The sequence below is a fragment of the Nyctibius grandis genome, chromosome 7 (assembly GCF_013368605.1).
Source record: "Nyctibius grandis isolate bNycGra1 chromosome 7, bNycGra1.pri, whole genome shotgun sequence".
In the NCBI taxonomy this organism is placed as follows: domain Eukaryota; kingdom Metazoa; phylum Chordata; class Aves; order Nyctibiiformes; family Nyctibiidae; genus Nyctibius; species Nyctibius grandis.
The window spans coordinates 4,043,267-4,070,353 of NC_090664.1; the positions used below are offsets into that span (position 1 = coordinate 4,043,267).

Sequence of the window (27,087 nt, forward strand, 5' to 3'; positions counted from 1 at the left end):
TGGAGTCTTTTAAAACATTTCCACAAGGGAGGATATCACTCTGCTTTTCTACCAGTTCCTCCCCACACCTGCTCTCCTCTTCTTTTTAAAAATCATGCATTGTATTATATTACTGAAACATCAGGGGTGTTTTCCAGAATGTGAAAGGGCCCTTTCCAAAAATATTCATTAGTGTATGCAACAGGGACGTGCTTATATTTTGGCATGATAGTCCTAGGGCACACTCATGCTTACTGTGAAGTAGTGGCATTGTAAGATTGCAGCTTTAATAAGGATATTTGAGATGAGGAACTCTATATTAAAGAAGTTATGCCTAGGGCATGTTTAAAAGTCTATCAGATAAGCTTTGGAAAATGTGAGGGACAGCAGACCTAGCATTGCAGGCTTTGTCTACAAACTTCTACAACCAAGAAGGAAGAACCATAAATGAACTCAAGTTAGAGAAACACAGAAAGGATCTCTCAGTTGCCTGTGGCCAGACAAATTAGGTCTTCCGCCTTGGAAAGCCACCCCTTGGATTTCCCCTAGGAAAAAAGCGGCAAGCAGACAGGATCTGGGAACCCCGATCTGAATGCGTTTCGCTTTGTCTACACCAGTAAAGAATGGACCTGCTGTCTCCAAACCAGCTGAAGCTTTCTTAGGTTGTCTGTGGTACAGCAGATGGTGGCTTCCCATCTGCTTAGTAAGCCTTAACCAAGGCTTACTAACTGACGCAAGAGATTAGGGTAATAGACCTGCATGGGACAGGAACAGTCACAACGATGAAAACCTGTCGCCCGAATATAGCAAAATTCCCATTGACTTCAATGAAACAGAATTTTATCCCATGACTCCAAGGCACTGTATGAAAACAAATAAAACCACCCTACCAAACCTCTGTTAAAGGTAATCCAGGAACAACAAGTGCTGAGAATACAGTCCATATTGACAAATGAGAAGGGCATTTATGGTACTGTGCTGTTCTGTTAGATGTCTCCCCCTCTCCTCCCTTCCCCATAGTTCCTACCATCCTTCAGGATCATTTTTATCTCAGTCAAACTGATATGACATTTTCACATCGAGTCTAACATCTATCAGACACTGGGCAATGAGGAAGACAGTATTTGGTTATGAAACACCTGGCTTGAATTTCATTGAGCAAGGTAATAAACCAGAAAGAAATGAAGTTTTACTAGGCAGAATCAGGTTTTTGTAATAAGTCACTATGGACCTGCATGCATGATAATCACAAATTGAGTTCACTCCTGGAAAAGAGAAAAAAAAAGAAGCCTCGTATTGCACTTGCAACCAGTAGGAAATAGCATCTCATTCAGTGTAAAAAGACAGCATCAGGTATGGTTGTGATCATGTAATTAGGTAAGCAAAACACACACATTCCAGACATGCCATCCTTTGAAGGAAAGGAAACTTCCCTGGGTTTTAATCACAGAGTAGTATGCTGCTTCATCTGGTTTTCCTATAAAAATCTTTCCTTGTTAAAAAAAAAAATCATTAACTTTCCATATAGGGAAGCACAAAGTGGGTCATGGGGGAAGCATGCACTTCTCAGCTGGAAGCAAGCCACAGACCGTCCCAGGTGAGTGGTGTTGGTCCAACACCACAGTCCTGTCAGATTTTGGAGCCCTCTCCACCCTCATCCCCCCCATTCCCAATACCTCAACAGGAAAGGAGACATCTGTGAATCCTCTGGCACTACTTCAATGTTTTACAGCTGTAATAACCACTGATACAAAGAGAAGAATGTTTTCTAGCCCCAAATTCCTGAGGTACTTTTCTGAACAGACACAAGTGGATGGGGCTTGATTACATGAAAAATACCCCACCAGGGGCAGCGATGTGGGGGAAAGATGAAGAGAAATCATGACCTGCATATAACTGAGCTCAGCTTGGCTTCAGATTTATCTTTTCTGACCACTCAACCTATTTGTCCAAATCCAAACTTCTAATCCTTAAATCTAAACAGTATTTTTGTAGCAGCTTGCACTCACTCTTGGCTACATCTGATTAAAAATACTTCAAGTAGGAGGCTTAAAGTAATGGTGATTTATAGACTTACACACATGCGGCATTTTTGCACTACTCCTTACCATCAGCATACAGGTAGCAAAGTCTGATGCTTGCTGCTAGAAATCCCAAATGCATCGGACGCTACAAAGTCCATTTCACAGAATCATAGAATGGTTTGGGTTGGAAGGGACCTTAAAGATCATCTAGTTCCAACCCCCCTGCCACAGGGAGGGACAACTTTCCACTAGATGAGGTTGCTCAAAGTCCCATCCAACCTGGCCTTTAACACTGCCAGGGAGGGGGCAGCCACAGCTTCTCTGGACAACCTGTTCCAGGGTCTCACCACCCTCACAGGAAAGAATTTCTTCCTGATATCTAATCTAAATCTACCCTCTTTCAGTTTAAAACCGTTCCCCCTCATCCTGTCACTACTTGCCCTTGTAAAAAGTCCCTCTCCCACTTTCCTGTAGCCCCTTCAGGTACTGGAAGGCTGCTAGAAGGTCTCCCCAGAGCCTTCTCTTCTCCAGGCTGATCAACCCACATTTTTTAGCACTGTTGGTCACCAGCAGTGTAAGTCACGGTGCCTCTTACCTGTATGTCAGTGAGTTCATCACAGCCTTACACAAGATGCAAGGGCTGACATTTAGAAGTGGTTTGGGGAATAATGTCGATTCATATAGGGGCATAAAGTAAAGGCAGCAGGCAGCCCGGTCAGATATGCATGGAGAATGTGTTCCCAAGCACCAGTGCTCTTGTAAGGGTTGGGAACACTGGCTCTCCCAGTGCCTACACATTTAGGCTTAGTCCTTTGTGCAATTCTCCAATTCAGATCTGCAAAGGATCACCTTGCATAAGTAGAATGATATAAAGCAGAGTATTTCTGCCCAGAAAGCCTGAATTATTAAGGACTTAACAATGCAAGCAACTAAAGCTCCAGTGGTAACTTCAAATGGATGGAAGACTCAAAGATGCTCAACGGAGCAGACTGTAAAGTGGAGCATCTATCTCATAGGAAACTCAAGTCCTGGTGCAGATTTGCTTAAAAAAATAGAATTATTATTTAAAATATTTTTAAATTCCTTTCTAACCAGAAGCTCCCTGGGTCGTACAGCTGCTCAGTGACAATTTGCCAAAGAAGCTGAGTAAATTGTTTCATCCTGAGCTCCTCTCTGTTGTGGTTACACTGCTGCTAGTACCAGCTCAGGGCCAGCTTCAGGCAGGCGATCTGACAGGCGCAGGAACATCCCTACCTTAGCATAAGGGTGAGTGGGAGCAACAGCCCCTGCTCTGTGTCGGGTCTGCGAGGGGACCAGCCACAGCTTCATGCCATCGGTTCTTTTCTTGAGCCAAGACCACTGGCTTGTCTTGAAGAGGGGGACAGGCCATCTCTGCCCTGGGGTGGGTGGAAAGACAGATGTGGAGGCTGGTGCAGGAGCAGGGCCAGGAGTCACCCTGGTGAGCAGTCAGAGCTACAGCTGCCCTTTGGTTACACCACAGACAAGCCCTGGAGCAGCCTGGCCTCAGCTGGAACAGTGCAGGCAGCTGCTGTGCCCACATGCGCAGCCAGGACCAGAAAACCTCGCGGGGAGAATTTTGCAATACACACCCTTGGCAGCAAACAGAGGGCTCTGGAGAACCCAGTTCCACCCACCCCTTCAACACTTGAAACAGGCTTTTCTGAAGTCATTCTTCAGTCTACATTTCTTTTGCACCATCCTGCTGAGTGAACATAGGGGCATAACCACATGAATTTTACAGCTGTAGGACATCATTGTTAACAGGGAAAAAAAACCCCTTCAAACCTTGTGCTTCAAAGCCACAAACCCTTGGTCCCATCTTTTAAATAGAGCTCGTAATTAACTTAGCAATGCTACAGCTCACATGCTCTCTGCAGCCACTCATGGCATGTGTCTGTCCATCTGTCTTAATAACAGGGAGCTAACGGACACAACGACGCAATTTATGCTCTAACTCTAAACAATAATATTTTCTCTAGTTAAGTGGAAATTTTTAGAAAAACTGCAAGACTGCAGCAGCTAACTGCATAAATTTAATCGGTTAACTGAAATAGAAACTCATTAACTGATTAACCAAGAGCTAAGATGGAGTAATGTCAGCACAGTCACAAGGAACATTTAAGACAAGAATTGCAATAAAGTAGATTTGCAGTTCCTGAATGTATTTGATTAACAGATTCAAACAAATGAGGCTATTACTCTGTTAATTACTGCTTGCTGTAAAATACTGAATATGATTAAATTCAAGTGTCTGAGAGAAAAACATACCTCTTAGGACAATTACAAAAGAGAGTAAGAGTAACTAATTGTTTGGTATGCTGTTGTCTGTTAAAAACGTAATAATAATAATAATAATAGCAACAGTAAAAAAAAAATATCATAATAATAGGAAGAGTAATAACAATAAAAAGACTTGTCTCAAGAGTTAGGAGCACAAATTTTCCAGTCTCAAATGGGGAAATCTACTGCATGGCAAAAGCAAGACTGACTATTTTTCCGAAGTTATAGCAGTAGTGAGAGTCCTGAGCAATGTCTAACCAGTCATTTATGAACTCAGCTGCTGCGTAGGTGTATTACAGATGGGTGATATACTGACATCATGTTGATGTCACGTTCCAAGTCTGTTAATGATACCAAACTATTAAAAAAAAACTACTAGAAAGCCATGGATGCTAATGAGGGCAAGTGTTACTAGGACTATTAGTCCTGTGGCTTCCATTATGGTGTCTCCTGCAGCCCAGCTTGTCCCTGTATTGAGCAGCATTGCTGTGCCTCTCTCACTGTGGTCCCCCCACCCCTGTTTGGGGCTGCCTGCTCCTATGCCTCCCAAGAGGCATCAGCCATGGCTGAGCAAAGTAGGCATGGGGGCACACTGGGGACCTGCCCCCACGCCACATTGCTCCCTGGTCTCACTGGGGCTGGAGGGAACTCCAGGCCCCTGCTCCAGCATAGCTCAAAGATAACAATGAGATCATCCATGGGATAGGGCTTGGTGAGTACAGAAAGTCCTCTTCTCCTTCCTCAAGTCCTCCAAGGTCCCCAAATCCTCATCCAAGAGCTTAAATAGTACTGTAATATTTCTTGATAATGTGATACAGCTTTTTCTGGTAACAGCAACATGAGAAATTCAGATGGTATCACCTCTTTTTGGTGCTGCTTACACTCAAGAGCAGCTTCAGGAGTCTGAGTGCAAGCTTTATTGCATACATGGTCAAGGTATCCTCTCTAAAAACCTCCTACTGAGTAACCTTGGTAACTTTTTCTTTTTTTTGGCAAGGACTAATCCAGGATGCTTAGCCATATTAAAATATCAAAATAGACAAGTGCCAACGGTGATGACTGTCACTGCTAGTCTCTTCTTCACCCAGACTGTACCAAAATCTCCTGGAAATTCAAAATCATTTCTCTACTTAATGAACTTGCCTCCATAAAGTTCAACCCTAAGGGTTATTTTTAGAGTATTACTCATGAGTACTGAACAAATAGCAATGCATTAAAGACAAACAGAAAATACCAACCTAAAACTAAACAAAACAAACCACAATTAAAAGCCCATAAAACGTGTCTAGTTACAAAACAAGGAATTAAGAGAGTGGTATAAAATTAGATGCTAAAATTGTTAGTTTGCAATCTGGACTATTTCAAAATCCTATCTTGGGTGCTTACATTGTGCTTTCTTCTACCATGCGCTTTGCAGAGAAACACAAGTCACCAAAGTCACAACATCAAAAAAAAAGGGTTAAGGGCAAGGTGCACAACTGTTTCTCCTGAGGTGTCACAGATCTATCGAGGTCAAGTTCAGGAGTTAGCTGTTCTTCACTCCACAACCATGCAGCTAGATCTCTACTCTTTAAAACATTAACCGTATCCTTTTCACCTAACAAGCATGACAATCTTGCTGTATATGTTTTTTGGATGACTAACAAAAGGAGAAACTACAGCTGTAAAAAGAATGAGACTTAAAATGAATTTGAGCCATCTTCACAGAAATCTCCTCGGTAACACAATGTCAGACAAAGGTTTGCAATGCATTGTTCGCTGCCTTTTTTGGTATTTGGAGAAAACACACCCTAATTCGTAATGTTCCTGCTGAGTTTATTTCTGTTTCTGAGAATTCTTATTAACAGCAGGTCACTAGCAGAGCAGCAGAATGAAAATGAGGCAATGTTGATAATATAGGCAAGAATGACCAAGAAAGTTTAACTCTTGAGAATGCAGTATTTCAAATGGAAAAATTCCATAATACATAATGTTGGAGGGTAAAAACTGAGCAGCTGTTCAATTCAAAGAGGAGATTAATAGAAAAATGAAAGAACCTGACCCTACCATTCCACCTCTTCACTCCTCTAACTGCTAGGAGCTTATTCATAGTCAGAAAAGCAGAACTGGAAAAATTTTAGTTAAACCTAGCCTGAAATTAGAAAGCATTGACTAAATATGCTTTTCTAAAAGACCTCAGTAAAAAGCTGTAAATGTTAATTTAAATTTCTTTTAATGGTGATTTAAATTTTCTGCAAAAGTACATCACCAGCAACGGGTTCTTTGAAAAAAATTCATGACAAATGCAAATCTCTTAAGTACTCATATTTATACTTATACACACACACACACATGTATTTATATATGCAAAGATTTATGTTAGAAAGGCTCCCAGAACTTTCTTGAATGCGTCCCCCATAATCATTACCTCCTTGTGAGAATTTCTTAGTATGAAAAATCACCATGGTCATTGAATAACTTGCTTGCTACAACTTTATCAGTTTCTAACAAGAAGTAGCATTCTACTAAATACCATTATTTAATTTTAATTTATATTTTGTCTTTGATTCCTGTATCGGGAGCTGAGCATTCTAACATCTGGCAACATCTAAATGGAAGCTAATAAACAGCTACTTCTGACAGAATATGATGGTCATTTGAACATAAAGTTTCCTTAGGGAAAAATAGACTTTTCTACAAAAGGATATAATCAAATTAAATACTTGCTTGATTTCATTGTCTTTCCAGGACAAATAGAAGACATCATTTTAAAGGAACAGAAATGCTCTGCGGTAATTCTTGTGTGGAAGCATGTAGAGATTTTTTTTCTGGCTAGTGTAGCCAAAATATAAATCATTTTCCGCTGTGGTGTCAGGAAGTGTATTGCACTAAATTAATCACGAGCTACTTTAAAAAAGGGACAAAAAATACACTGCAAAATGAAACAAATCTCTCTGTGCCTGTTTTCCATTTGCATTGTCATCACTTACCTTTAGCGGACGATGGAAGTGAGATGGGAATGTTGGTGAAATGCATTCGACAGACCCTGTGTGTGTGTGTGTGTGTGTGTGTGTGTCTGTGTGTTAGCATCTCTGGTGCTCTCTGCTGTGCCTCCAGCCTTTGGAAAAGATAAAGTATTACAACCTGCACACAATATAATCTTCACCCTTTGCCAGGCTCCTAGCACAGGGATACACTATAGCAAACTAAATGCAGAAGCACATAGACTAGAAGCCAAGCTGTGTTGTGTGTCGTCTTCTAACATTTCTCAGTCCCAGACATATTCTGCTGGGGTAGATAAAAGTCGTTCGGTCTCATCATAAAAGAAGAGGAAAGGCAATTCATAAGGGAAATGGAGTCATTTTAGAAAGCTTTTCCTAATAAGCCCAATAGTTCAGCAGATGTGCGCAAGTGGGGAAAGTTGGGAGCACAGAGATCAGGCAGTTCCATCCGCCATCGTACAACTGTGACTCGGCTTGCTTTTATCTTTTATGTCAGGCAATCAAAAGAAAAGCCAATCTTATTTACTGAGTGAGGGGCAAATAAACTCATGCCAATTAAAGAACAGAAATTATGTCTCTCTGGTTTAGACTGGAACCATTTTAAAGATAAAAAATCTTAAATAATTCACTTGGACAAGGCTTCTAGATCCTCGTCTGTCTTCCTTGCTCCCAGGGCAGGATGAACTTTTTATTAACTTGCTCCTTTCAAACTCTCAAGCCACAAACTACACCATCCAAGAGGCACGAGTAATATTTAATATCCCTACTTTAATAAAGTCATTTTCAAAATGCTTCTGGGAAGACACATTTCTCTGGCCCACAAGCAATAGCAATTAAAGCCAGACTCAACTTTACAGCTGACTTTGAAATCAAAAAGAGCTTACCAAAATGTTTTAAAGTCTCTTCCCTCTCTCTCCTGAGTCTCCAGAAGTACTTTTTCTCTAGGTGATCACAAGCCTGCCTGCCTTTCTCACTGTTGGCTGCTTGGGTCTTTATTAGCTCAGGACCATCTTCTTCTGATTCCTAACTCAGAAAAGCTCATCATAATGTAACTCTAAGCCTGTATGTTAATTCTTAGCAAAAGCAGATCAAAGCATGTGCTCAAACACTACAGAAATTGGGCCAACTGTGTGGTTTTTCTCCTCACACAGTAACTTACTATCTCCCTCCGCAGCAAGCCACACTTACCGGTAAAATGTGGTATAATCCACCGTTGAATGACAGCTCTGAAACTCCCACGCTTTGAGTTTCTGGCATTCCCGGTGAGCTCGGAGTTTCACCCTGACTGTCCCATGACAGAGCTCGGGCACAGGTTTTCTCTGTGGGCGGCTGCAGAACTCGTTGGACTCCACGCGCCAGGATTCAGCAAAGTCGTCCACGTCGAACTTAAAATTCCCATCCCCCCCAATCAGGTCATCTCGCTTGTGCCCATTGTAATTGCCACACAGACCACAGAGTTTGCCTTTCAGATGCGGCGCAGCCATGACTTCCACAAAACTGTCTCCATCCCATGAGATTTCCAAGCCTAATAAAGAGATGAGACAAAAAACACGCACACAAAAAAAAAAAGAGAAGAAGAAGAAATTGAGGATAACAAACTGTGCCTTATGTTTGGAGAAATAGGGTTCATGGGAACCTATGCAAAGCCGTTGGCTTCCTTCTGATAACGCTGTTAGATTTCTGTATACCTCCCAGTAAGTGCCTCTGGCAAGCGTAGTGTTTCTTAAATCACAGTCAATTACAATACACTCATGCCTGTCTCTGTTTATTTTTGTTCCTACTTGTTAATGAATGGGGTTATCCTAAAAAATCTGGAGCCAAGGCAGAACTACTGCCAACATCAAAAGAGGGCTCTTGCAAAATTCTGCAAATTGAATTTGCTTGGGCAAATTTCTAGCTGATTTCACAGGGGGCCCAGACTTTCAGCCATGGTCCCCCATTGCACAGGTCATGGGCGTACAAAGGTGTCCATGCCCCATGAGACTCCACCAGTGACCTCTTTATGGAAAACATCCTTTTCTTGCCTGCAAAGATGACACTGATTGCTCATTTGGGTGAATACAACTGTTCCAATACAAGTACCTTATTTTGCGTAGGTAAAGAGAGTTAAAAAGATGATCACAAAGAGATGTCAGATGGGTAAAACTGTTGTAAGAAGGCATTCTGAACTGGATTCAAACTGTTCATTCAAAAGGTGTTAATTACAACCTTTTGAAGTTGTCTTCGTAAGGCACCAACACTGAGGAATGATGGTAAGTATCTAACCTCCGTCTAGCGGCTGGGATGTAAGGGCTCTGCTACAATCCATTTTACAGCAAGGTTTTGCACTTCTAGTACAACAAAATCAAAATTGCTTTCTGTGGGTGAAATCCATTTTTTCTGTCTGTACTTGTCTAAAAGCTAGGTGTCTAGCTTAACTCACCTGCCTGGGCCCTCTCTTTGGTGGCAAGAAATAGGCAGCTCTGGATCACAACGTGGATGTCTAATGCAGAGGGAAGAAACTACCTTCTGAATACCTTTCTGTTTCCAGTGATACTCTAGAGGGCCCAGAGATCAGACGGAGACTAAACTTCTAGTTTTCACCTGGGTGATTCTAAATTAAATGAATTCCATCCTTTGAGGAGTAAATATGTATCTCAAATGGGAAAACAATTTTGGTATCATATGGGATAAAAACAACACCAAGAATGACTGCTGCTTAACTTCTACTCAAAAGTGGCCTTTCTTTTAATTATTTCCAATGTCTGATGAATGCTACTGCTTCACATCTCTGCAGGAAGCCTGCACCTCAAGATCACAAATCATTTTGCTGACGTTATTTTATTCCCATAAAGTACCTGTGTGCAGCAGTTAGTTAAGGATAAACACAGGAACCTGCTTTTAAACAGGATGATCCAGATTTTAACCTCTCCTCCCTGCCTGGCCAAGAATACCAAACAGCATCACTCCATGGTGCAGGACCAGGGCTTCGCTCCAGCTTTCTACATTTGCTGTGTGGGCTGGCTTAGCACCACCCTTTCCTCTTCTAAGTCAGTGCTTGTCACTATGTGATCCAAATCCTGCCCTATCCTCATGTAAGTAATTAACATACCAGTGACTCAGTTCAAAGCTGGAACCCTTCCTTTAGCAGCACATCCCATTGTCTCCTATGATAATTCCTGCCCGCGCCACAGAGAAACAGGGTGAGGCTCAAATAACCATTATGGCTATAGAAGGGGTGCTTTGCCATCAGTACATACTGTCCGGGCACTTGTGTGGTTTACACCGTGTCACCAAGAGTTTGGGGAACGATTTACCGAGTAAGGTTGTGCAGACAATCCTCCATCACCAGTCACTACAGCCTATTGCATCATGTTTTCTTATTACTATACGTTAGCAAAGATAGTGCAAATATGTCCTGAGCTGACTATGCCTGAAAGCAGTTTCAAATTATCTAATAAACCCAGCATGGATAGGGCCACCGTGTCCTCCTCCAAAGGCACTTTACATCCAGCCAACTGAGAAATTGTGTAAGGCTACAGTTGTTAACGAGGCCAGCACAGTGGCAAGGAGGAAAGCTGCCTTTTAAGCTGCTTCATACATTATCATTGCTGGACAAATTCAAATTCCAGCTGTCTCTGCTTCTGACGATGCTAAACAAAACAAAACACAGCTTGATTTGCAGACACCAGATTAATACTGCCGTGCTGGCATTTAGAAAAACCTTGCCATTAACTTATAAACTAAGATTTCTTCAGACTTGAGAATCATATAAACTTTCTCAAAGCTTGAAGCATCAGGATCCAAATTCTCAGACAGTTCTCTTCAGAAAATAACTCCAGTTTTTAAGGCGGTGTTCAACTTCTTCGTCAAATGAGCTCCCTCAGAAGCTGCTGACTTTAAGCAGAGACACAAAAGACTGGCTAATGATTCTATCTTAATTTTCCTTTTACAACTTCTTTTCTCAAGTCAAGACTTACTGACTTTCAGGGAAACCGCTCGCGTTCATTATGAAAGGTTAACTCTAAAATTCTCCTGAATATTTGTGTGTCCTTTGTGAGAGTTAAGTTAAACTATTTGTTACATGTTGCTCTGTGAACTCTAGGTGTGTAGGCAAGAATGATGTAAAATTATGACTTTTCATCTCAGCATATAAAAACGCACATTTTAAAATCTAGAGATTCCTGCTTTGATTGCTGGATTTGATTCAAGAGACTCACAGTTTAACTACCACAAAAGGATATAATTTCCTCTAGCTGGGTGTTGTTTAATTACACTATATTCTGCTGTAATTGCTCAGATGGAAGGCTAATTTCTAGCTTTGATAAATAGCCTAAAGGCTTCTGTCCATAATGGAGATTATTCCCTTTTGGGGTAACGAGGAAGGGTATTTACTCCTACACGCAAGATAATTTTGTCAGAGCCTGATCGCACTGTGCAGTGTGTGCCTTTTTGTTTGTTCACAAGCAGAAAATTCAGTTGGTTTCTGTAAAGCAACAAGAGCTGTGACAGATGGGATTATGCTATGGAGCAATGCTTGAAATGGTCTCCTTGGCAGACAGAAATTGTTTGGATGAGTTTCTCGGTGCCTATACCCCCCTTTCCTTCCCCCCTCAAATGGATGAGTTTCCCATTCACTTGGACAAGGATCAGAATCCAAGAGATGTGAAAGTCAAAGGATGCAGCATCTGTCCCATCTGGGGATGTGCAGAAAAGGAATATTCTCTGAGTTACTGTTCAGGGTTTTCCTATTTTTCCCTTTCTTTGAAGGATGGTTAACGAACTTGCTACTTGATTTCTTAACTTGGCACACTATGTGCTCTACTGTGTTTAAAAAAATTCCTTCTGGATTTATGCACATCATGCACTGAGTTCCCCACGCTGGGAACTCCCATCAATTGTTCTGCGTGATTTTTCACGGCAAATGCATCCTCGAGAGCTGGCAGACCACTCTTCCCTAAAGATTTAGTGCCAAAGTGGTACAGAAAACCTCAGCAAAGCAGCTTTGTGCAAAAGATCAGCACAGAAAACAACAACAACAAAAAATGCTCCTTCACTAGAGGGACAGATAAGTAACACCAGCCCTGTGACCCTCCGCTCTCTCATTTCTTAACACACAAATTTTAGGTTAGGATTCAACACCATCCCAACCACACCCATGACGAAGTACCTGCAAGTGCAGGGTGCCAGACTTGCGGCTGTATGGCATCCAGGGCTACAGCTGGTGAGGAATTTAGCAACAAAACAGGTTTTCACTGGAAAATGCCAATTCATCAGAACTGAAATTCTTCAGGGAGATATATCGGATTCAATGAACTTCCAACACAGCACAGGCAAGGCTCCAAGCTGGTTTCCTGCCAGCTCGCCCGGTGGGCTGCCTGGAAGCCTGGACTCTCAGGGTATGCAACTTCAGGACAGCCCTGCCATGCAGATTGCCCTGTAGCCAGGGACCACAAGGCTTCCTGAAGCTTTGGGCTCCCCTGTTTTATCCAGGGCTCAGCTCCCAGCTCTGCTAAAGGGAAAACAAAAGCCATGGGAATGCTGGCTGAGCTGTAAGCACCAGACCCTGCACTTCCCAGCCCAATTTTACTTTGAATTTTCCTTCTAGTGCAGTGGGTCTGCTTATTTTTCACTACTTCCTCCCTCCCCTTCTTTTTTCACCCTACACTGGGAAAGCATATATTTTTTAAAAAAAATCCATCTTTCATTCTGAAAGAGAAAATTCTCTCCATTTTTTTTCCCCCCAGCACTTGGAATTTCCTGTGGAACAAAAAGTTTGTCTTTAAACCAGTTCTACTCAGCACATTCCTCCTCTCTACAGCCTCTCTGCTGCTTGTCCTCTCCCAGCAAAATGGAGCCATGCCGTTCTGCTGCTTTCCAGGCCTTACGTGCTGAGGAAAGGAGGACTTGGCCCATGGTGCTGCGTTCAGTGCGAGAAACCTGATCCTGCTCCGTTAAGGGCAGGAATTATTTAGGCTATAATTTGCAGTGATTACACACTGCTTGGTATGTTGTCATATGCCATGTTTGCACTCCCTCTGCCAACACATGGACAAGGATGTGTGTAGTCATTTATTAGGCTTGCACCAGAGACAAATGGAATAGCAGCAAGATTAGCTGTCATTCATCTTCAATTGAAAACCTTGCCTTGGCCTGTGGTGGGCTAATGAAATCCACATCGCCAGAATTCATAGTGTTCAGCTGGCTGCAAAGAGAAACCCTCAAGATGCTTTTAATTAGAAGTTGTGAATAATGGTCAACTTGTGTGCATTTTACAGACAGCCACAAAAATCTGCATTGCCACTTTGAGGAATGAGCCCAGAGCTGGGATCCACATTATGCAGACTTACATTTCCAGGGGCTATATGAACAGGTGCCTAAATTCTCAGCTCAACAGTGGATACTAGTGTCCCCCTTGAAAAAAAAAAGATGCTAGATAATGAGTATGACTATGCGTCACGCCTGTGACCGTATCACTTCATAAGAAAGATTGGTTTCACTGCTTTCACATGGCATTTAATTGAATTAACAGTAAATAGTATTCTCACTGAAACAGTACTTCACTGTGCAAGTGAAATCTCTCAGGACTACAGTAGTACCTAACACATGCTAATGAGAAAGTTTTAAACTTCCCCTCAGTATTTATCTATGCAAAGATACTATAGTTTCAGAACAGTTTATCAAAACAAATATAAGTCCTCTGGTTTAGCATTTTGACAATTAATGTATTTTCTAGGACTCAAAAGACTGGGAGTCTGCTGCCTCCCTTCCCTGTTTCCACAAATAAGGTACCAGATTCTCTGAAGTTTCTGATTTCCTTTTGCTTCTTGTGCTGTGGAGAGTCTGTTCCTCACAGACAAATTCTTACTCGAGCACAAAGCAAGCCGAACGAGATGGCCCTGAACAGCAAATTAGGCCTTGGTTTTCAAACCAGGACCTCCATTTTGCTGGGTAGCCCCAGGAAAATATTTCCACAATTTGACAACTTAAACTCATTCCAGCCATTAGTAACTATGATTTCATATAATTGCTGACATAGATAGTAAGGTATGTTGCTGCAACTGGGGAAAAAACTGAATGTTATGTTTAACAACTGATCTCCTCTCTGTTCTCATCTAGAAGTATCAACAGATGACTCTGCATAAGCCACTCTTAAGTTATTGGAAGTGAAAAATCACAGCACATTTGTCTACACAGGCAGTGAATTGTCAGCTGCAGAATGAAACATAGCTTAGAAAATGTTCTGCAAGGACTTCAAACTCATAGCTGGGATCTCTGTCTGCTTGTGAGCTGCAGGGATTTTGGAAGCACTTTGGGTTCCTCAGCCCTCTAAAGAGTTATTACTACATTTATTACCCCTGTCATGCTGCTTTACTGACTGCAGTTCATGTTGCACTTGAGAAGTTCTTCAGGGAGAAGATGCACACACACACACTTGCCCTACCTGTTTTGGTTGTCACTTTCAGCAAATAACCATCCAAATCGATCTGAAATTGTGGTGTCTCGCAAGGTAGTGAGATGCGGGTCCCATTCCACTTCACTGTGAGGTGTTGCTGGAGGCTGATAGTGCTTCTGCCCAACACAAGGTCCACTGACTTTGTCCAGGAGAAAGAACGGGTCCGACGGGCATCGTTTTTTACCAGCACCTGGAAGGGCGAGGCAGAGGAGGAGCAGTCTTTCGTCAAAACGTACTGACATGTTCCCTGAAAGTTAAATGTCCGTCCATCAAAAGTGTTGTAGTGAGGGTCTCCAAATACAGTGCAAACTCCAGGCTCTGCAGGTGAGTGAGAAACAAAAGCGCTACATCAGAATCAATCAAAATTTGAAAAAAGCAGTTGATAAGAACTTAGAGGACGCCGCGCTCACCTAAATCTACAGGACAGATTTGGCTGACACCCACTAGGAATATATATTTTTGAGAAACAAAAGCTTCATGGCCTTAGTAGAAGTCTCTCACAATGCAGGTGGGAACTAAAGGCCAATCGATCCTTGGGGCAGCATAGGAAGGCTAACCTGTAGCTAGGAACCAAAGACACATCTTCCAACCTAAGTGTTTGTCCCTTAAACATAACGTACCACATGAACAGTTTAGGTTATTATTACAATGCCTGTGAAATTGTTCAAATTATTTCATTTCCAGAAAATACAAGCCCCACTCATGATATCAGAGCAGGGAGAGCCCTGGGCCTGCAGAGCCCACATGTCTCTGGAGATGTGTGATGGGAGCCTTCCCACCTAGCTTCAGCTTTCAAATGTCTAGTCTAATCAATTCATCCAGTCTCCCTCTCACTGACAGAGAGAAACAGACATGACTAGAAAGTCTTCCATCTCGTCAGTTTTAGACATCTCTTTTAATCCATGGGGAGTTACTCTCTGGAGGAGCCTGTCTCTCTGCTGCCAGCTCTGGGAGCACAAACAAGTATCTAAGGCTACAGACTTTCCTCTCAGACAGTTAAATTCCCCTGGGATGAACTCCCACCCTTAAGTTGTGTTGTGGGAGCAAAGCCTAATCCACTAACAGAAGCAGAATTCAAAACATCACATGTATATTTTTGAAGCTCATTTTAACGTCCCCAGTTAGGCAGGGATGATCCCCTGAAATTAAAAGCCATCAGACCACTGCAGCAGGACCTGATTCTGTCCGTATTTTACATAGACACACTTATAAATATTGTACATTTATAAACCAGATATCTCTATGTTTTTTTCCCAAATTATCTGTAGAACCAGCATCTTTATTTAGTGTTACAAGCTATTATATATGTTGTCTCTACACAATTGACTTGTAGTAGTTATTGTTATCATGCTACCAACTAAAAGCCAGTAGTACGTGACTAGCATGTGACTAGCATGATGCAGTGACTATCTAAGGGCACGGCATCTCTACTAATCATTTGCATCATTACAAATGGAGGGAGATCTCTTATTGATGTTTGCAGCCATACAGCTGGTTGGAGAAGCCACAGCCCAAAGGCAGAACATTTCCACACTCATGTCAATGATGCTGAGTTACCCAGCAATTGATTGAATTGCCTTGCAATCAAAGAGAGCAGCAAATTTATTGGCATTGCAGCTTTCTGTTATAACAATAGGTCCTAACCACATCTCATTGCTGCTGTTCCTGGAAGAAGGAGTCTCAAGGCAGAGAAATGCACCCTGCTTCTGCCAGCTGGATACCCATGGGCTGAGGCTGCTTTTGAAATATGATGCCTGTTTTAGAGGGGAGGGTTGGTGCAGTAAAACAAAATTTGAATCAGTAATCAGAGAGCTGTGAACAGCATCAATCAAAAAAAAAAAAAAAAACCAAACCACCAAAACCAAAAAAGGAGGGGAGAGTAACAGGGAATACAATTAATTCACTGAAAAAAAAAATTATCCAACTAACAATAGCTCGCCTGAAACAGCAGCTAAAAAAAGGCAAATTCAAACCTACAAAAGAGAAGGAGACATGGAAGAGAAGAGGCAGGGAATTCCTTCTGTGGAGTGCAATGCAGCTCTGACTACGCAATACACCTTTCTCAGCAGGGTTTTTCAGCCTAGGCAGAGTGCTGTGCCAGAGCAGCTGTAATGTTTCTGGCATTTTCTAGCTGTAGTTAAAGAGTGTCCAAGGATACCTACATGGAGACGCAAAAAATGGGGCTGAAGGGGACCCCGGGTGACATTACCTTTTCCTTCTCCAGCTGTAATGCAGAATCACCAGGGCCTATGTTATTCCTGACAGACATTTATCTAACCTGCTTTTAAAGAGCAGTAGTAACAGCAACTCCCACAGCTACCTCTGGCAACCTTTTGCAGTGGTCTCCTGTCCTTCCTGCGAGTAGGTCTTCCTAAAGTCTAACCACAGTCTCCCTCACCGCATGGTGCAGTGCCATCACAGAGCTGGTACCTGGGAGGTTTGTCCTTCACCCCGAACTTGCCACGTGCATGCTTCTTTAGCTAAGCCAGTAACTAGTCTTGGTAACATTTTTCTCTCTTTACCATGCCTGGCAACTAGGGACCAAAAGTTTTGATTTCGCAAGGACATCATGTTGACAGCTCCATTAGAAGGCAAAATGAACCACATTTTATCAACACCTCTTGAAATCAAGCCTGACGGACTTTAAGCAGAGCCTGAAAACCAAGACACTTAAGAGAGTGCTTTTAAAAATGTGCACTTCTGTGAGTCGCATTTGCCTCGTTGATACCAATGAGGATATCAATAACCGTTTTCCAAAGTCCATAAAAAGATTAATTGATTCTCCATAAATTGGCAGGAACAATATAGTTTTTAATCACCAACAAAATTTTTACCAATGGGAAAAAAATCAGTAGATTTTATATGGAGACCATCTGACTTTACCGTTACTAAATCATACTAGCATGTTCTGATTTCCATATGTGTATATATATATTTTCACATATAATGATATGTATGATGAATATTAAGATACATTCTATTCCCTGCTCAGATTCTATTTCATTTTTTAAGGCTTTAATTTTTCTTTAAACATAATGACAACTGTTACGAAAACAAGGCAACTATCAACAAAACTATCAGCCCAAACATCAGTGAAGATTTCAGAGGACAAAACTGGTTTTTGGCTGCGTTTCTAGAGGCCAAGAACACGGACATGTTATACATGTTATTAACTAACATATCGGGAGGGGGAGGCTGGTTCTTCACCTAAACAAGTGGCTAAGAGGCAAGATATTAGCAGAACAAACATAATTTAGAGATGTGCAAGTAAAATTGATAGTACAAATGGGATCCAAAGGAAATATTTATTTTTCATTTCTAATGTGTTATGCAGAGTAATGTTGTTTTATGTTATGTTACATCGTGTCACGTCATATGTCAACTTGATGCGGTGCAGTTAAAATAAAAAAGAATGTATTTTGGACTGGATAGCTGAATGTCTGATCCAAATTCTGCTGTTTTTCTTAATAACCAAGGAAATGGGGGAGGGAAAATCTACCTAAGAACAGCCTGAATAATTGATTCTCTGATATCACGGTATAAAACATTCTTGAAAGGTTTCCTAAAATTATGGGTTTTAAAAAAAAAAAAAAATCCACACCCTGCAAGAGCGTGTGTGATAACTCAGGCACTGCCAGTAGAAGACTGGTTGGCCTAGAAATAAACTTTAAATACCGGGTGTAACAAGACTGCAAAAGACAGGCAACATGAAAAGAGTTCCTGCCATTTTTAGGTTTTGGGTTGTTGTTTATTTCCTTTTGGGAGAGTTTCAATCACATCATGTTTCATGGTTTGCTGCTTTTTTTTTTTCCCCTTTTTTTTTCCTTTCTGAAACAAACCAGTCTTTCTGCTTGGCTGTTTTTGACATCTATTGGAAGCACCAGTTCTCTAGTTAGGATTGTGTGTGACTTGCTCCTCTGTGGCGACGTAATGGATGGAGATGTGCTGCTGCATCACCAAAGCTACGTCCCCCAACACTGGAGTATGAATTTTGCTAACTTGTGCTGACAAAGCATAGGGTCATGGGTGAAGATCCTTCCCTTTTTTTTCCTACAGTAAATTGTTCCCCGCTTAATTGTGGATACTTCTTGTCTCTATCAGCTGCCTAGGGTAGAGTTAGAACAGGGCAATTATATACAATACTTCCCCTTAGGACTCTGCCAGCCTCCAACTATTTTCAGCTTAGGGACTTGCTGAGCCAGGCATGGTTTCTCTTTATTTAGTAACCTTTGATAGACTTCTTTTCTGTGAACTTGTCCAGTCTCCCCTTCAACCCAAAAACGTTTTTTAGCATCCACAACATCCTTGGGCAATGTGCATGAAAAGCCACTGCCTCTTGCTTGTTTTGAACCTGGCATGCACATGAATGTAAATATACCCTGTCCCCGAAAAACACCGATTTTTCAAAGGAGGGCCCCCAAGCTATGTTCAGGGGGCAGTGATTTTCGAAGCGCCTTAGGCAGTCAGCTATGATTAAACGTTATTGGGAGCTGGCTGCAAACACCTCTAAACCTCTTTTGGAAATCCTGCATTTAGGCCCCCAAATCAGTATTCAAAACTTCTGACTTTTGTAAAAGCTTCTGGGAGGTTGGCAGTTTTCACATTTTTTTTTAAGGAACGAAATATGGGCTTCACACTTCTACCTTTGACAATCTTAAACTACATGTGTGATTCATGCAGTTTGTTCAGCTCCCACATAAGGCTCTACAGCTTACTTGCAAACTAATAATAATAGTATTTAGGTGCTAAAGTGAATACTATAGAACTCTTGGCACTCTTTCCTTGCATTTACAAATCATGTGCCCAATTCACATGAAATAGTGACTTTCATTAGAAAAGGTAACGGGGAAGGTAACTGTGGGCAAGGAGCACCGTTTTTGAAAACACATTTATCTGTACAAAGAAGGAAGCTGAAAAAGCAACAGCAAGGAAAAGAACATTTTAACATTCCCTGACTTTTAACTTAGCCTCATTAGGAAAAAATAAATGAAATCACGACTTGTTTTGGCCAATACAGAGGGATAAAAGTCTGAAACACAACTTGTTTCTAGTAAGTAGTATGCTGAGTAAAGGTAGGAACCACTTATTGAAATAAGTGGTTGCCAAAATTCCCTTTCTGCCTTCCACCCAATGCCCCCACCCGCCCCCAAGACAGTATTTAGCCTTTCTAGAAGGGTGAGATATATAAACTGCTTGGTGGAGGCCAGACAGACAGTCAGCGCACACATCCTGACCAGCCGGAGAGCACGAGCATATTGGCTGGGCAATTAGCACACTTGTAGCTCCAGAGCAGCCACAGGATATATTGTCTCTAGCTGGGTTTATTATTTGTTGGGGTATAAAGGAAATGGGACACAAATCCATAGGAAACCAGGCACTGTTAGCTCTGGTGCTCATGGAATAGCTTGTTTTATTTTTTCAGGAGATCAGAGCAGTCAATTGAAGTCCAAGATGTCCAGATGTCTGGTCACACTCTTCTGGGCTTGTAGCTAGTTAAGAGTGGCCAAGAAAAATATACTTTAAATTATAACTAAAATTGGTTTGGACACTTTCTAAGTAAGGAGAGGGAGTCAAAAATACAAGTTTACCAGTTAAGGTCCTGGTTGCACATCTATAATTCAAAAATATCTCAGCTTTTTAAAAATAAAATGAAACTTTGAATGCAATTAGCCCATATGCTGAATTAAGCCCTAAATCAAACAGAACACATTATTAACTTTTGAAAACTAGCTACAGAACACGCATAATAGAATTTCATTAGCTTTTCTTTAAAAAATGCATAGCCATAGAGTACTTTCCTCATAACTGCTGCATAGTGCAGCTTGATATAATACACATTACAAGGTGTGGTGTCAAAAACTCCACGGGAGTCTTTATGGTCTATTTCATAAATAAAATAGCTATTCCAATTTGTCCAAATACATATTTATACAGTAGGCCATCAGGGCTGAAACGGCTGAGGAAGTAAATCATGAACAGCATTCCAGTATGAATAAACAATTGCAGTCTTTTTGTTGATGTATTTCTCCATGGCAAGGAGATAACACAAGAAACAGGACCAGCAGGGGCCTATGTGGTCCCACTCAGTCCCACTCCCTGCTCTCACAGGTACCTACAATGCATAACCCCACCTCTTTTTTTTTTTTCTTGCTTTGAACAGTCACAATTTTTTTCAGTATTTTTATAAAAACAAATAAAAGGGATGCAGGACTAGGTGAAAGTACCAACCTTTTACTCCTAAGGCTGGGTCCAAATGCTCTGGAGTTTGGTTTAGCTCTGTTGATCATTGTGTCAATTAAAAAAGCTGCAGAATGATTTGTGATGAATGAAATTTGCTGCCCCAAAAGAGGACTTTACTGCTAAATTAATCATGTGTACTGCTAGACTTAGATGACTTCAGCCCACTTTGAAAAAACTTCATCCATAAAGCCTCACAATGACTTGGGTAAGACTGTGTTAGGATTATTGATCGTGACTAAAATATATCTACATGTTTGCAGTAGGAAGCTTTCATACTTCTTGCTGTAACTTCAGCAAGGCCTATCAATTCTTCCTTGTCAAGAACAAAGATTTAACCTCCACTGCAAATTCCCATCTTTGTCTGGAGTGGAGCAATCTGTTAATGTTATTTGAACTCAGGTTTAGTGTTTTCTTTTTTTAATATGAAAATGACCTTGGTCTAACATAGGATTACTAATTTATGGAATTGACGTCAGTGGTGATTTTTCTAAATCAAGCCCAAAAGAGCACATTTCATTACATTTTTACAGCAGCATAAACTAAACTGTTTTATTTTCCACTGGTATGACCACTGTGTTTAATTAGTGATAACTGTACTCCAGCCATGGAGCTTAAACAGCAACATGCCAAAACTAACCATAGTTAACTTAAGCAACAGTAGACAAAAGAGACTCTCCAGCCCTTTAGGAGATGAGGTACTTTTTCTCTCTGCAACAAACTGCTTTGAAAATAATCCTTTGATTAATTTTTTTTTCAGTTTAAAGTGTAGCCTTTAACAACGTGACTGTTTTTGACCCACTTCATAGAAATTGGCTGCATTTGAACTGTACTCAAAGCTCTCTTGTGTACAGTATGTTCTTGTACCTCCTATGTTGTTTTTACTTTGGAAAATTAATATCTGCTGGACCGCCAGAAATGTCTGGTGTATTAATATGTGGAGAGAGGATCAACATGAGTGGGTGGGTGAGGGGAAGGGCTGTGCATGTACATCTTATCTCATCAGACATTGGCTGAATTAGCAAAGTTTCTAATTACTATCTGAGATAGCGATCATCACTGAAATCCTTATGATTCTGCCTTTTGCCTGTCTTATGTCGTGATGAGATTTACAGCACTTCTGGCACAAAGTTGGAATTAGTTCCTTGCAAATGGCAACTGTTAAAACACTAATGGCTACCTCTGCTGTATGACAGTGGGTATTGAAGCTCTTTGATTACATTACCTGATAAAACTGGGAACAGCCTTTAATCATAAAAGCTTAGAATCAGCTCGGCATCACCTCTCCTCCAAATACTAAATGGGTCCGTAGTGAGACACCTCTCGAAAAAAAGGACCCCCCCGTTTCATGTGCAACAGAGGAGCCTGCCACTGAGAGACACGAGCCTCCCAGCCTCACGTGCAGTCAGTGCAATGCAGACAGGACCCATAAGAAGAGGCTAAGGGAATAAGGTTGTTTATCCTGAAAGCTTTGGGGAGACCTAAGAGCAGTCTGCCAGTACCTAGAAGGGGGTTACTGGGAAGATGGAGCCAGGCTCTTTACAGAGCTGCATGGCAGGAGGACAAGCAACAATGGTCTGCCCTTAATTTCACATGTCTTATAGTCATGACCATTCCTTTCGTATATCATCGAGAAGTTCTGACTTTTTAGGTAACCTGGTTCCTAGGCGAGTTATTTTTACCTTGAAGAAATCTATTTTTTGCCTCCTTCTCCCATGAAACAATTATCACAAGTCATCATTCTCTGGCAGCATTTCTGAAGGAGTCACTGTACTGTCCTCTTTTTAACCCCTTACAGTAGAGGGTCGCCAGTGCTTTGAGGGAATGGCTGGCCCCATTATTTTCCTCCCCCTCTCATGTTACAAAAGAACACATGAGAAAGGTTAAATGAGATTGAAACAGAAGAACAGAGGCAAGATAGAGATCAATAAATTCATGACACTAATGACATGTCATGGTAGAGCAGAGGTCTATGCAAATTTCTTCTCCCTTGAAACTGAGCTAACATGAAAACAACTGCTGGTCAGTTGAATCCTCTTTCCCTTCTCCCTCTGTTCAGTATTATTTCAAGTGTTTCTGAGGTTGCCACTTGTATTTAATTTCACTTTGATACTGAAGACTTACTAGATTTATTTTATCACAAGTTACATGTTTCAAAATAATTGAGCTGCACAGTAGAAAAACAGGTATTTAGCATATGGCATTTGTGCAATCCAAGAGCACCCAGAATTGAGTTGATCAGCAAAACCAATTTGATTTTAGACAAAAGAATAGGCAACACTCTCCTTGAAAACCTGTTCCTTCTTTCAGAAGCCTTCATATAAATCATAAAACCCCATTTTAGCAGTCTGTCCTTATTTGGTAAAATACTTAAACATGTCCTGAAGGAAATACGTAATTGTATCCTGCTAACTTCAGTGAAGACAGGTCTCCCTGTTGTCTTAAATAGGACAAGCTTAAAGATAAGTATTTGTGTAAGTGCTTTTCTGATTAGGAGAGAACACAAGTGATATCATAAGATGATCATTCCTGAAGTGAAGAGTAAAGGGATAAAAGGTGATGGTTGAGCTAAACATCATACGGACAGAAGGATAGCTTTCTATTGTGCTTTCCACTGCTGCCCCAGACTGTGTCTCAGATTTCTGCACACCTTTTTTTAACTCTCACTAATCATCTGCAGAGGTGTTGGATTATATATACACATAGCTGGGCTGTTATTTACAGATATAAAAGGTATCCAGTCCTAAAAGCTACAACTCTATTCATTTGCTTATTTTATTACCTACAAATTTCACAGGCCAACTATATCCTTCAAAAAGCAGCACCACAGATTTGACAAAAATAGTGACATTGGAAAAAAATAAAATAAAATTACAATAAAATACCCAGGCATTTTATTTTGAATTTACAGATTTCTAAAAGGCAAAATCTGTGACTAGCAATAATCACCTGCCCTTTAGCCACCTCTAAAAAGAAGGCAGAAAAGCAAACACAGAATCATAGAATCATAGAATGGTTTGGGTTGGAAGGGACCTTAAAGATCATCTAGTTCCAACCCCCTGCCACAGGCAGGGACACCTTCCACTAGACCAGGTTGCTCCAAGCCCCATCCAACCCGGCCTTAAACACTACCAGGGAGGGGGCAGCCACAACTTCTCTGGGCAACCTGTTCCAGTGTCTCACTACCCTCAAACATACTTCCACTATATTTATTTTCCCTGAAAGAATAAAAAAGAACTTAAAGAATGTGAAGAAAGAACTTACTTTCAGTGCAAATAGGACAGCATCCTTTTCTGTTCAGGATTTTACCCTAATTGGGAGAAAGACAGGCTGATTTAATGAAAGAGTTTTTGGAGCAATGACTGTGTTATGTTGTAAGGCTGGATAAGCCTTTGAAAATAGTTCAAGTCGTGTTTGAACTCAATGCCCTGGTTACAGCTTCAAATATCAGGTGCTAAAAACAGACAGAACTATTCAAAGAGCTTTCTGGCAGTCTTATAAGAAATGAAATACTAAAAGGGTTCTCTGTTACCACTTTTCTCTTTAGAGAGAGTGTGAGAGAATTTTGGACTCGTGTATTCACGGATATCTAGAGCAGACTAGTCATTGCGTTAACAAGATCACTACCTTTTCCCCCACCTCCCAAAATATATACAACACATTTCCTCTGCACACCCTTTTAGTCGCCACACAGAAGCAATCTGCTCTACACCCACCCCTGCACTCCCCCCAAATCATTCACTTTTCCTACAAAAATGAAGGAATGAAGGAGGCACTGGTAGAGATCTAGTTTGGCCCCATTTCTTTCATGGCTAAATCTTGTGGTTTCTCTCACCTAATCATATTACCAGTCATGGACCAGTCTCTCCGGTGAAGTAAATAGGCATGCATCCAAGGATGTGCAATGTCTAATAGTAACAATTTGGCCTAGTCATAGTAATATGGACAAAAAGTTCGAGTCTTTATTTACCATGCTGCCCAGGTCAATTTTATTTATGGTTGTGTCTGATACAAGGCTGGCTAGAAGCAGGAGGCATGCCTCTGTGTACATGCATTCATGCTCCTTTTCAGTCTTCATCAAATTAAAAGATGTTCTATCTGATTTTACTTAAATTCCCTAAAGCTAACAGTCCAGCTAGAGGATAAGCCTGAAAAATTTCAGACTCAACGATGTGTTTTTCCAAGCAAAAACTGTCATGGGTTATAACAGAACTTATGGTGACGTTGGAGCTCACCTGCATTCCCATACAGGGAAGGAAGAGGCACATGGAGCTGTGCTGCTCCCCAGCACTGACCCTTTGCTCCAACAGTAGTTGAACACAGAGAAAGTCCCCTTTGTGGGACCACTGCTCCCGTTCCCCACTAAGCGGGAGAGCAAGGAGCGGCCAGCAAGAGCGAGCAAATGGAGCTGTGCTATTCTGCCCACTCAACATCCTCAAGAGTGCAGAAAAGCTTATGAAAACAGACAAGAAATAGGTGGCAGGTCTATGTGGGGAAGTGGGCACAGTCAGCAAGCCCTATGGATCTCTGCCTTGCTTTCTGCCTACAGCGCTGCCAAGCTTTGACAGTATGCATGGGGAGAAATGAACTCCAAGTATCTGCTGGCAGACTGGAGTGGAGCACGCTCCGTCGTGCTCGTGCTTGATGTGCCCAGATGGCATGAATGAGAACTTGGTATGAGTGTGCTTGGGCTCATCATCTGCAGGGCATAGAAGTTCACTGTAACCTTATCTTTGAATGTGCAACTGCATGTGAACAGACTTGAGGCACATCTGGACTTGAGAAAAGGGCTAGATCAGAGTTTCACTGGCAGTGTAGGCAATGCTTAGATGTTTGTGTGACCACCAGGCCCCAGAGCAAAGAGAACAGCTGAGGACCAGGCTGCAACAGGGAGATCTACCAAGCACCTGCTAGGACAAAACCCCTTAAAGGAAGAACCATTAAAACTGCACAGAAAAAGGGAGCTGGGCAACACTTACTTGTATGAACAGAAGATGGGTAGCTGAATGCCACACACTGAACTGCATAGCCTAAGCTCTCTGTTTCAATAAAAGAGTTGAAATCATCAGCCAAGCTGGAAGTGGCAAGAATTCAAGTGAAATTGGAATCTCCAAGGCAGCCTGCTGAGGCTGGTTACTTGAGCCACCATGTTGGCCCGAGATCCTGTTTTTGTCTTGTAGAATAAGGAAACCCATTATTGCTAACATGTGCTGCAAGAGTTCGTTAGCATTGAGGGTTCCCTTAGGAGTGGGCTAAGTGATGTGATCCCATTTTTCCCTATGAATATTTATAAGCAGACCACATTTGAGTCTATTTATTTTCTGGGATTTTTCTTCTTCTTTATGAGGTTTTCAATTTTATGTCTGAGGTTTTTATTTTCTATTTTTTTAAGGCAAGACTAATTGCGGGGGGGAAGGGGGTTGTTTGGTTGTGCAATAGCAACAGCTGTTGTTTTTTTGTGCCTCATTTGGCACTAGAGTAAAAACAGCAACTTTTTGTTTGTAATAATAACAGATGTGTGTAACATTAAATGCAGTCTGTGCTAGAGATGGGAGAACGTGTTCTGAATAAATTTTCAACTCACTTGAAGTTCACGGGTTCAAAATTTACCCGCAGAATCGAACCCTGCAAATGTCTTCACATGCCGTGAATTTAATTCTATTAACTTTTGCACAGCCTTAGAGCTCAGAAAAGGCTGTATGCTGTAAAATTCACCAGGCTCTCCTCTAGCAGTACAAAAAGAGACATGTCCATGACCACTGACCATTACCACAGGCTTGCATTGTTAGTGGGGAATGCAAAGGCATAAGGAGAGGAGGTGAGGAGGAAAATGATAAGGATGGGTAATAGGAAAGGAGATGGCACAAGGCAAGAAAGAGGCTGGAGCAGGGCTAGGGCAAGTGAATAGCAAATTAGGTAAGAAAAGGTCTCAAGGATCTCTGAAACTCAGTCTTGCCAAGTATTGAGATTACTCCCTTTCTAAAAAGTATTTAAGCATGTGTTTAAGTTTAAGCACACATGGAGGGCCTACTAACTTCAGCAGGACTGGGCACATGCTTAATAGCTTTGCTGGATGGGGGCCAGTGTGTACCGCACCTTGCAGGCTGACACTCCAGGTCACTGAGAGGGA

The 27,087-nt window shown here is 41.5% G+C and overlaps 1 protein-coding gene across 2 annotated transcripts in view; it reads right to left on the bottom strand.

The window, feature by feature from the left end:
• Nucleotides 1-27,087, bottom strand: part of BMPER (BMP binding endothelial regulator) — a 148,987-nt gene that overhangs the window by 36,766 nt on the left and 85,134 nt on the right. Inside the window, exons 11-13 of one of the 2 annotated variants that reach the window (XM_068405194.1) lie at nt 24,222-24,267; nt 14,709-15,038; nt 8,474-8,810 (exon numbers count right to left, since the gene is read on the bottom strand). In XM_068405194.1, the coding sequence (XP_068261295.1) occupies nt 8,474-8,810; nt 14,709-15,038; nt 24,222-24,267 (713 nt within the window). The remainder of the gene's footprint in view (nt 1-8,473; nt 8,811-14,708; nt 15,039-24,221; nt 24,268-27,087) is intronic. The other variant, XM_068405195.1, reaches the window with a different exon arrangement.